The sequence below is a fragment of the Aythya marila genome, assembly GCF_965140915.1.
Source record: "Aythya marila genome assembly, chromosome: 7".
NCBI classification, from domain to species: Eukaryota; Metazoa; Chordata; class Aves; order Anseriformes; family Anatidae; genus Aythya; species Aythya marila.
In genome coordinates this window covers 14,794,517-14,805,781 of record NC_139048.1, presented here as the reverse complement: position 1 = coordinate 14,805,781, position 11,265 = coordinate 14,794,517, and the positions used below count along the sequence as shown (strand labels likewise).

The window sequence follows — 11,265 nt, the reverse complement described above, 5'->3', positions numbered from 1 at the left end:
GCCTTGTGGGTCCCGGCACCAGCAGAGCAGACGGGGAGTCAGCTCGGAGCCTGTGCACGCACTAACACGACTTTTACAGCGGGGCGTGCGCCGTGCTCTGCGCACCCTGTTCCCAGCTGGTGGCAAGCCAAGCTGTGAGCTCGGAGGTTGCCATGGAGAAGTGTAGCTAAATGCACAAACAAGTGTCAAGCTGCGATATCTGCGCTGGAGGCTGAGACTCGGGGCTTCACAGCGTGCTGCTGAGGGAGGGTATCCCTTGGGGCATGGAGGCGTTTTCGGCCTGCCAGGAAAACCAGCGCGGGACCAGCTGTGCGCGGTGCGCCCCTCTGTGTGCTGCACAAACCGGCTGCTGCCTTCTGCCGGGAGCTCTTTGTTGTTCTCCGTTTGGGGGATCCTACAGCGGGGCTAAGCCGCCAGAGCCAGCTCCTCGTAGCAAAACCGAGACGGCACCAGATGGACGGTGCAGCCCCGCTCCTCGGCTGTTGCCCACGAGGCAGCGAGAGACACCCAGGCGAAGGCAGCAGCGGGGAACGGAGCCCTGGCACCCGCGGTGCCTGCGAGGCACCAACACGTTGTGGGGCAGGAGGCGAAGCACTTTGCACGGGCAGCTGCGGGGGCTGCTCCTGCTCCAGCAGCGCCGCGAGGCTGCCCCGGGGCCGTCCCTATGTCACCGGGGGGGGATCCCCGGGCTCGGGGCCTGCCCGGGGAGCAGCTCCGGCCGCGGCCTCCCAGCTCCAGCAGGCCGGGCCGGGCCGTGCGGAGGCGGGCGGGCGGCGGGGCGGGCCGCGGGGCCGGGCGGGCGCTGGGGGCCGGCCCGGGCGGAGCCGGGCGGCCGCGGGGCCGGAGCGGGGAGCCGGGGGCAGGGAGGGGGGACCGGAGGCGGGAGCGGGGACCCGCAGGGCCGGAGCGGCCGCGGCGCCCGGAGCGGGCCGGGAGCAGGTAGGGACCCGCCGGGGGGAGCCGGGCTCCGGCCGCTCGGCTCCCCCCGCTTTGCGCCCCCCCCTCGGCCTGCGCCTCCCCCGGCGCGGCCCGGCCCCCGCCTCCGCTGCGGCCCCTCGGTCTCTGCCCTGCCTTCCCCCGGCAGGGAGGCGGCGGGGCCGGGCTGCCCCCGTCCCCGGCCTCCCCGCAGTGCCCGGGGCCGTGCCGGCTGTCCCTGGGCACGGGGGGTGCCGCTCGGTGGGCCCGGGCCGCCCCTCGGCTGGGCTGTGGCTGGGTTGTCCCGGCTTCCCACCCTGCCTTCGTGCTGCCCGGCCGAGCGGCATCGGGGTGGGGTGGTTTAAAACGTGTGTGTGCGGCTGGTGGGGTCTCGGGGTGAGGGTGTGTGTGGCAGCAGACCTGCAGGGAGCTGGCACTGCCAGCTTGCTAACGGGGAGCACCTGGTCCTGGAGAAGCAGCACAGGCATGTGAGCTCCAGCAACCTGAGCGGTGATGCTGTGACGAGGGGCAGCACAGGTGCCCACGCAGGGACTGAAAGCTCCAGGGTGCAGCGCCGTGCCTTCCCCAGCTGCTCCTCTGCAAGCACCCACGTTGCCCGTGCCAGCCTGGGAAGAGAAACTTCCGAGAGTTTCCTCCCCTTCTCGCTCTAGTAAATGCCAACCGCTGAGCATTGCTGCCAGCCTGGCAGCACCGCCTGGTACTCTAAGAGAGGCAAGCTGGCAGTGCCTCCCGCAGTGGCCTCGCCAGGGCATGGAGGCTGCATCTTGAACGCCCTCCGAGGGGCTGCAGCTCTGGGGCTGAGCTTGTTGCTGCCGCAGGCTGAGCAGAGCAGTGCCGCAGCTGACCCCGTCCTTGACACAGTTTTGGCCTCTGAGGTGAAAGAGCTCCGCTGCCTTTGCTGGTGTTCGAAGTACTTCCCCCACACCAGTCCTTTCACATCTCATTCTCCTTGCACAGTACCTAGCAAGCCTTTAGTTGTGTAATACATATTGCAAGTAACATCTGTTTTGAGGCTTTTCATGTTTACATGACTTTCTGCTGAAAAAGCTTGCTCTCCCCTTGCCTCTGCCATTCTCTCCTTCGCCGCTTCCATTATGATTCTGTCTTTACATCCACAAAAGGTCTGAAAGAGTTTGTAGATACAGAATTTGTAGCTTTTTAGGTATTTTGCCAAATTCAGCCTCTGTACTGTGCTGGGAGACGTCACCATCATCCCCCTCATCTTGACTCACTTCTCTGGCTGCAAGTCATGCTGGGCATCGTGTTTAAATGTGTCCTCCTTGTTTTCAAGGCCCTGTATAGCACAGTTAAAGCCCACATCTCTGAGCTGGCTTCTTTTGCTGTTCTTTAGAAATCCTCTGCTCTGCCAAGGACAACGTTTCAGTTCTCTCTCCAGCTGCTTCAGTTGCTCCCAGTGCCCTTTTCCCACTTTCCCTGATGCCTGGCTGCCACGCCACTGCACCCACTCTGTTGCCATTCCTCTTAGGATTAGCAGTGACATTGAAAACTTGTATGTACGTATAAAGATTTTAGAAACATGTTAAATTTGCAAGGGGCCGGGAGGAATTCCTACAGGAGAGGAAAGGCATGAGCCTCGTGGCCCTGCAGAGCCCCAGTTGTGTTCGCTGCCCTGGGGAGCGTGGCTGTGCTATAATCGCAGGGTTCGCTGTGTGGCTGTGGTGTCCTCGCAGTGGGTGGCTGTTCAGACGGACTTTGTAATGCCAGTGATGTGTGCCTGGGTGGGGTGCTCTCAATTGTGCTTAGCATTTCACTACCTTAACTGATAATTTCCCCTCAACCTCCAACAAAAATGTGTTTCTAATGAATTGTAAATTCATGATGATTGCTTAACCCCGCTTCTGAGTGGCATAGCTTTTAGTTTGTTTTGGTTTTAAAACCTTTGTATTAGGGCATAAACTATATTGCTTCCTTGTCAGGAGCACTTGGAGGCTCTGAAAAGGGTTAGGGCCACATCATAGCAGGTATCAATGGAGTCCCTCCCAGGGGATTTAGCTTCTCTGGAGATAGTGAGCAGCGTAGAATGGGAGTAAAGGTGAGCAAAGAGTAGAGCTTCCAGTTCAAATGAGTAATTCCCATATTTCTGCACTCCCTACCCGACAACCAAAGCATCACTGGGGACTTCTGTTCAAAAGCTGTATTGAAAAATACCGGTCAGGGTACAAAGTAAAGCTCTCAGGTGTTGAGGAATGTCCTTGTATCCCCAGTTCAACCTGTTTTGGGTACGTACTCAAGGTACAATGACTAATTTTGTGATTGTGTACTGCTTACCCGCAGGAGCCCAGGCACAGGTACTGCACGGCAGAAGGGGTGCTGCTGTTGGGATTTTGTCTGGTCCTTATTCTACGTTGTATCATTTTAGATGTGTGCCTCGGGGAGGGAGAAGACAGGACTTGGTAAGGGTGTCTGTGAAGCAGCCACTCAGTACAGTATAGCTAGAACTGGGGAAGCTCTTACCTCTTGAGCTGGTGCTCTGGCCTTTGTGTGCTTAGGGCCACAATGCTATAGATTAAGTATCCATCGCAGCGTCCTTGCTCGCATGTTTTGGCAAGGTGCTCTGCTTTGCATTAAAAATTGATGCTGTGCTCAAGTTTCCAGATGACTTTCATTCGCTTGCCATCTGGCCCAACACGAGCTCCTCTTCCTTCCTCCCCAACCTACGCCTACCCCGCACAAACTCTGCCAGCCGGCACCGAGCCGTGTCCCGCTACCGAGCAGGTGACGGCACTGTGACAGCCAGTGCCCAGCTGGAGGGAAAAAAACGTGGTTTGGGTGACTTGTTTGGTACACGCAGAGCTCCTGTGGCAAACGCCCTGAACTGTCGCACACGTGCTGTGGGGAAGGCAGAGCTCAAGCAGCCGTTGTTCTTGGTGATCCTGGATCTGGGGTTTTGCTGATCCAACCTTGGTGTATTTATTGTAATGATTTCTGTATGTCAGTTTTAAAAGGAAATGAAGCTATTTCTTTTTAAAGCGGGGAGATTCCTCATCCTCCTGGGAGCCATATGGGGTCTGGAGATGGCAGGACGTAAGAGAGATCACGTGTTTCCCACTGCGAGAAGCTCAGCGGGGGGGCTCTGTGGGATCTGTGCAGACAAACAGCATGTTTTAACGAGAGGCTGCAGCAGTCCGCATGGCCCCGGCGGGAGAAGGCTCCTTTCTTGCGCCATTAAGCCTGGTTTTGCCCTGCTTGCTGTCTTGTCTGGTCTGTTGAGGTTTGTAGGGGTGGCTCTGCAGTTTTCCTCAGTCCCTGCATTGGCACCACGTCCAGGGCCTGGCTCAATGGGGTATTGTTTGTCCCACCCGGGAATGTGCAGGCAAGCAAGGACCTCCGGGAGTTTGCAGAGCAACACGTTCTGCTCGGAGCAGGGGGGTGACTGCGGTTGGCAGCTCCGAAGGCTCCTGTGAGTGCTCGGGGTGTGCTCCAGAGTGGGCAATGTCCTGTCCTTGAAGCATGGCTGAGGACTGTGCAGGCCTTGCAGATGCAGCGGGGTAAGGAGGAAGGGAGGAGAGGTGGCCACATTTGGAGGCCATGGGGAAGTGGGAGGAACAGAGGTAAAGGGCAGGGAAAATGCCTCGGCACATAGTTAGTGAGCTGTTCCTGACACAGTCGTGTGAGAGGCCAAGTGACACTTCTGGTTTCTGCCCACTGCACGTTAGGTACTGCTCCTGCACAGCGAGCGCTGCAGCAACTGTCCTGTGGAAGCCAGAGCCAGCAGCTGAGCAAGGCAGAGGGTATCGCTGTTTCTGGGGGTGGATTCTGTTTTCGGCGACCAGGCATTACGTTACAGTGAGGGGAAGGAGGCGTGAAAAGACAGAGGTAAAACGCATGGCATTTTTAAATTTTAAAAAAAGATCACTGGCAGCATTTGTTAATATTCTTTAATTGTTCTGTGACAAAGTTGGCTTTTGTGCACTTCTGGGAATCAGACTCCTTCCTGGCTTACTGCTTAGGCTGGCTCTCAGTTTTAAAGAGGCTGAGACATCTGCTGCACAAGAACATACTTGTCTCGCTTGTGCAAACCGACTGTGCGTGTGGAAGCCTGCGCTGCATTTTTTTTCTGTTTGGTGATATATTAAATTCTTGGTTACTGTGCTGGTGAGTTGTGCTGCAGTGCTGCCCATCGCCAGCTCTAACAGCACTGGCTCGAGCAAGAAGCTGAGAAGTATTATGTGGAGGGAGGCAGGTAGGGATGCTGCCCATCAAGTTTGGTTCTCTTGCTGCTAAATTCGTGGCATCTGTTCATTATTGCTTTTTATCTCATAATCTGATCAACGCTTTGGGTGTACCACTGGATTAGCTGTCTCAAAAGCCTTTGAGTCTCTCCTTTTACCGGGGCTATTAATGCTGTTTGTAATCAACCTAAAATGATCTCTTTGTGTCACTGCATTATTTTTTAAGTGCTTGAAATCCTTGCTTCAGCAAAAACGGGGAAGAGAGAACTCCTGTTTTGAAGCTACAGAAACTCGTCAGAAATCAATTTACTCATCCTTACGATCAAACAGCCCAAAAGGGCATTCGTATCACCAGCTTCAGTAGGTCCGCTTCCATGTAAGCTATGATCCTTTGAGCAAGTGCCTGGTAATAGTTCACTGTTGTGCTGGTGAGTCCTTTATTTGAGGCATTTTACCCTGTCCAATCTCAGCCACAAAGAGAGAGGAGGGTAAGAGAAATTGTCTGAGTCAGTGTGTAAATGTCTCCTCTTGGCTGCCGTGGCGTGATCTGCGCTGAAGGTCTCACAACAATCCTGTAAGTGAGCTAATAGCTCTCATTTCATTCCAGTCTGGCCTTTCATCAGCCCACACTGGACCAGACATACTCCAGAGCTAATGACAAGAAGGGGTAGGCTGTCTTCCACCAAGGTGATGTGTGCTGAGCATGCATGTGGGGAGGCTGGGAGGAGTGATTAATGCCCTGGGAATTCGCTTCTCTGCCTCACCACACAAAGCTGTTGTGTCCGGGCACCGGGCGGGCTGCAGCTGGGCGCCAGGAACACGTTACCTAGTTTGCTCAGGATCAGGCACCGAGACAGAGACAGCGTGTTCTCAGTGGGCTGAGTTCGCTGCTGTGCCACAGCTTCATACTTGCACAGTGAGGCTCTCTTTGGACGTGGATCTGCAGCTAGGCGGAGGCAGGAATCCTGTCCTGCTCCAGCTCTGCTGCAATCTCCAGCCCTGACCTCTGCCAGGGTGAAGTCCTGGAGTTTGTTGAGTTGTGGGGGAGCTCTCCCTCCCCCTGGCTGGGAGGGATTGCCCCCCTTGGAGGTGAGAGGGGATGGTGCTTGGCCAGCAGTCAGGAGCCGTGACTCACTGGGGATCACAGGCGGAGCCCTGCTCTCCCTGCAGTCTGCTCTTCCTGCCGGAGCCCCTGCACGAGCAGTTGCTGGATGTTTTTCTCACCGGGCAGATCTGGGCTGGAGCTGGGAGAAGCTCGTGTCCACCATTAAAGCTGAGGAATTGGACTCAGTAAGTTCCCGGTCTGCAAGATGCTGGAAGGCTTCCTTTTCTAGGTGGAGGTTTGGAGAAAATGTTGGCAGTCAGCACTCTGTGAAGTAAGACAAGGCCAAGACCCTGGAAAACATAATATTTTGTGTTCGAATCATGTTACGGAGCAAGCAAGCCCTGTAAGACTGATCCACTGCTTTCAAAGACAGGGGCATACTGTCTAGACTTGGATGGATGGAAAAGGACAGCAAGCAGCCTAGTATTCAGAGGTATTTCACAGTCCCTTGCTGGAAGAGGACGGTTTACCAGGTGCTGGCCCTGGACTTCCAAGGGACAGAGTGACCTGGGAGGTGTTGCCCCAGTAGGACCAGCTTTAGGGGCTTACACTCCCTGCTGGCTGGCTGGTAAGGGGCTGGTCTGGTGGTGTATGCAGGGCAATTTAGAGAAGGATGTGCAAAAGAAGTGTCAGGTATTTCTGGAATACGGGTAGGAGTGGCCACTGCTGTCAGTGACCTGTGTGGGCTCATCAGAAATCCCCAGCAACCTCGCAGGAGAGGTTGTGTGCTCCTGGCTCTTGTCCCTGGCACTGGCACCAAGCCACCCCTGTGCTCGCTGACACTCGCATCCCTCCGAGCTGAAGCATCTGCGCTGTGGCAGTAGGGCTGTGGCTGCTCCCTTCCCTTCGTCCAACAGTCGGTCAGGGACTCCTGCATCTCAGAAGTAAGTTGCTGGATTAGTGTCGTTGTTAGATTGCTCTCTGTTTTCTGAGACACTAATCTCTGAGCTAAAGGAGAGCACGCCCAGTTTCCCTGGGTCCTCCTGTTGTTAATCTGCCATATCTGCAGTGCTTCTGAACTCTTCTGTCCCACTGAGTCGTGTGTTTTGTCAGGGAATGATCCTGATTCTCAGTCCTGCTGAGGGAACATGGGCTTGTTGGGATTTTTGGGGCTGTTTCAGAAGTTGCTTAATGCTTCCTTGCCTCATGGGATGGCTCTCAGGGATTGCTTTTCACATCAATATGTTAGTAGTTGTGTTTTATTTTAAGTGCAGTTAATAGATATGTGTCAGAACAATTGCTGGTGTGCCTGTCTCTCTCAATCTTCTGTCTCGTTTGAAACAGAGCACTTTTAATGAATGAGTCCCCAGAGCTCCAGGTGAGTTAAGGAAGGGATGCTGCTGTTTTCCCAGGCAAGTAACTGGGTCCCAGGCAGCAGGAAGGCCATGTCCTCACAGTGACCACTGTAAAGGGTTTGGGTCCGCAGGGTCCATGCTGTGATCTTTGCATTCCTCAGACCACTCTTACGTTACCCCTTTGACAGAGGAAATGGCAGAAATCCCACTATAATCCTGGAGAACCTACCCTGAGGCAGCAATTTCACCTGCCTATTTTTATCTGTTGTCCAGTGCGGCTGTGAAGTGTGCAGACTCAGAATATGGCAAGTGTTTTTAGGACCCTGAGCTCAGCAGGTCCTTGTGCCACAGCCACCCCACCTCACACAGCGTGAGGCTGCTTTCTTGTCTTTACTATTTCCAAGCTAATTGAGGGCTCTTCCATCTTTTTCCCAGCTCCACATGGTCATGTTTTTATACTGTTGCTCTTTCTGCCTCAGTAGGTTCCTGCTATCCTGAACTGCAGCTCTTTGTGCTCCCGATTCACTCCAGTCCATTCATCTCTTTTTGGTGGCAAAGTGCTGTCGGCTGCTGGATATTGGGCTCTTTGTTTGCTCAGCCAGCACAATGCTGGTAACAAAGGGGCAGCCTGTGCCCCAAGGAGCTCACGTGCTAGGGGTAAGGCAGCGGCGAGCAATAGGGGTGACGGCAGGAACAGAGGTGCGGGTGGTGGGAGAGCTGGCCATGCTGGCGGCGGCTGGGGGCGGGCAGGGACGTGCTGAGGACGCTGCGGCTGCCGAGCACAAACCCGCTTTGTTCCCAGGAGGTGAGCCGGCCTGGATAAACAGAGCAGTCCCGTCAGCAGAAAGCATTTCCCTGGCCGGAGCCCCTGCTGGCACTCTGGCTGGAAGTTTGCTGCCCCTGGGTAGCAGGGCTGTTTTGCTCCTCTCCGTGTTAGCCTCCCCTGCTCCTGCCTCGCCGGGGCTCAGGTGGGACATGCACAGCTTTCTGTTCGTGGCGTGTGTTGCTGTGTGTTGTCGCCCTGCTTTTTCTGCTGCTAGCGAGAAACGTGGCTGGTCCATAGCCATGCTGCGTGCACAGCCAGCTCTGCGTGGCGCTGGGAGGGTGACTGCTCACCGTGCACATTGACATCGTAGGGCTCCTGACAGTCTTGGACAGAGGCACCTTTCAGTTCCTTTCCTGGAAGGGTAAGGGAAGAGGGGACAGCCTGGTGAAGCTGCAGGGCTGCCGCTGTCTCAGTGCAGCGTGGGGCCTCGCTGGGGAGGCTGCTTGGTGCAGGGCAAAGGCGACACAGAGGTGTCCTGGCTCGGCTGCTGTGTGCAGTGGTGGCCGCTGCCTGCCCGCAGAGGCCCCAGCACGCTCTGGGCCTGCCCTGGTGTCAGGGAAGCGTGGAGCTTCCTCCCCTCCTCTCGCTTCCTTCCTGACGGGAATTTGCTTCTAGATTTTTTTGCTGCTTCTCTCCCTGGTACAGCACAAACGTGTCCTGGCAGAGGTAGCCAGAGAGGCCAGATAAGGCAGGACCACGGGGGCTGCACTGCTGGAGACCCCCCCTCCTTTGGCTGCATGGGGAAAGGGCTCACTGAGCTTAGGACAGGGCCCCCTCAGTGCCCCTGCCTCTTGTGCTCAGGAAAGGTTTTCTTTTCTGAGAACGTTTGTGATAATTTAAGGCTTTTCTTGCCACTAACGGACTTCTCTTGTCTCAGCCTTAGGTACCAATCAGCCTGCAGACCCCACGCAATGGAGGCTGGCTCTGTGGTACGAGCGGTCTTTGATTTCTGTCCCAGTGTCTCTGAGGAGTTGCCCCTCTTCGTGGGAGATGTCATCGAGGTGCTGGCTGTGGTGGATGAGTTCTGGCTCCTCGGCAAAAAGGAAGGTGTCACAGGTAAGAGCCTGCCCCTGGGTCCATAGGCTGCCACCTGCCAGCTCAGCATCCACTGTGAGCACCTTCCCTGGCCAGTGCTTTGCTACTGGGGCATGCAGGACCAGAACTGTTGTACCAGAGCTTTCACTGGGCTTCACTTGGGACTGAGGGTGCAGGGTCCCTTCCAGCTGCACGTCAGGTGTTCAGATAGCTCACTTGTTCTTTTGAGAGAGATCAGTGGTGTGTCATTCCTTGAGATGGGAGCTTCACAGCACTAGGTGCTACATCCTCTGTGTGGGACAGCCGTTTCCTGGCTAGTTTATGCGCTGACCTGCTGTGGAGTGGAAGGGGAGAGAGGAAACAGATGCAGTGAGGGTGGAAGCGCCAAGTGACCTTGTCAGTTCAAGTCAGTGGGACGCTCAGTGACAGAATCCATGTCCCCCCTAGAGGCCTGACTCAGCCCCACTTCCTCCTTTTTGCTTTAAAACACTTTCCTGGACAAGCTGGGACCAAAACCAGGGTGCCTACAGTAGTGTGCAAGTCTGCTAAACTTTTGGAAGAGCATGAGAGACTTCTGAAGTACCAAAATGCTCTGAGTGAAACACTTAGTCTTGCCGTCCTGGTGTAAGCAGCTCTTTCTCATCTCTACTGACGTTGAGATGTGTGAGCTCTCAGGGAGATGAAAACCAGGCCACTTCAAAGCAGAAGCCTGACTCTTTGCTCAGCGTGAAGGTAGGGCTGCACTTCCACGCCTGGCCGTGGAGATGGGGCTGCTATTGCAGCCTGGGCTCTGCTACCAGCTGTGGGCTGTCAGGCGCCTGTCTCTGCTTAAAACAAAGATGGACAGGAGCAAAGGTGCAGAGGAGGGCTTTTCCCCTGTGCTCCACATAGCTGATAAATGGCACTGGATGAGTGCATGCCTGATCCCAAGCCACTGGGCACAAATTACTTCTGCAGAAATCAGCAGCGGCTTCTTTACCACAGTTTTTTCTCTCAGTATAACTGAAGTGCTTGTTCTCAAGAGCATGACGCTGTGAAGGAACAATAAACAGATGCGTATCATAGCTCAAAGATAAAGAAACGTGCCGAAGTCAAACAGAATGGCTTTTAATGACCTTTAACTCAAAACCAGCTTGCATTCCTGCCTTTCATTGGAACAGCTGTCGTAGTTTTCTGCCCAGTTTTCTAAGCTAACGTTGCAGGGGATTGAAAAAGCACTTCTTACTAAAAGCTGTGTAGGTGCTGCAGCCTACCAATAATAATGCTTAATACTCTGCGGAATAATTAATGTAGCTCTGTGGCTTCCTTTCTAACAGTGTTAGGTTGTTTCCATGTACAGAACAGGAAACTCAGACATGGAAAAAGAGGTGGAGTTGGTTAAAACTCTGAAGGAAGCCACTGAAACTAGAAGCCTGTGGACTGTTGGTTCTACCTCAGGTTGATGACAGCAGATGCCAAACTGCCTAATCCTGGTGGAAAGTGCAGGGTGTCCGAGATAGGATGTCTCCAGGTTTTATTGGAGAACAGGGAGCAACCACTGAGTGGTTATAATGAGTGAATTCTGGAAGTGGTACTAGCCCATAGTCCATCATTTCTCCTTGCTGTGGATTGTAAAAGACAGGAATGACATTTGTAGGGGGCTTTACAGTGGGCTCTGCCATACCCAGTTCTCCCAGGGCTGAAATCAGTAACAGGGTGAAGTCCTGTGATGGCCAACTGTGCACAGCACTGTCTGGCTGTGGCATGCTCAGAGTAGTTGGGCATCCTGCAGTGGGTACCATGGTGAAAGAGCTGCACAGGGTGGTAAAATGGGCAAGGTCACCAGAGCCTCAGCAGGTTTTGCCTCTGGCTCACAGATGTGGCCTTCCTGAGAGT

At 54.8% G+C, this 11,265-nt stretch overlaps 1 protein-coding gene across 4 annotated transcripts in view; it reads left to right on the top strand.

The window, feature by feature from the left end:
* The first annotated feature begins 891 nt into the window (after nt 1-891).
* DNMBP (dynamin binding protein) overlaps nt 892-11,265 on the top strand; it is a 31,852-nt gene continuing 21,478 nt past the window's right edge. For 3 of the 4 annotated variants that reach the window (XM_082764424.1, XM_082764422.1, XM_082764423.1), the window contains exons 1-2: nt 892-939; nt 9,233-9,411. In XM_082764424.1, coding sequence (XP_082620550.1) covers nt 9,267-9,411 — 145 coding nt within the window. In that variant the 5' untranslated portion in view covers nt 892-939; nt 9,233-9,266. Of the gene's footprint in view, nt 940-8,474; nt 8,498-9,232; nt 9,412-11,265 lie in introns of those variants that run through there. The other variant, XM_082764425.1, reaches the window with a different exon arrangement.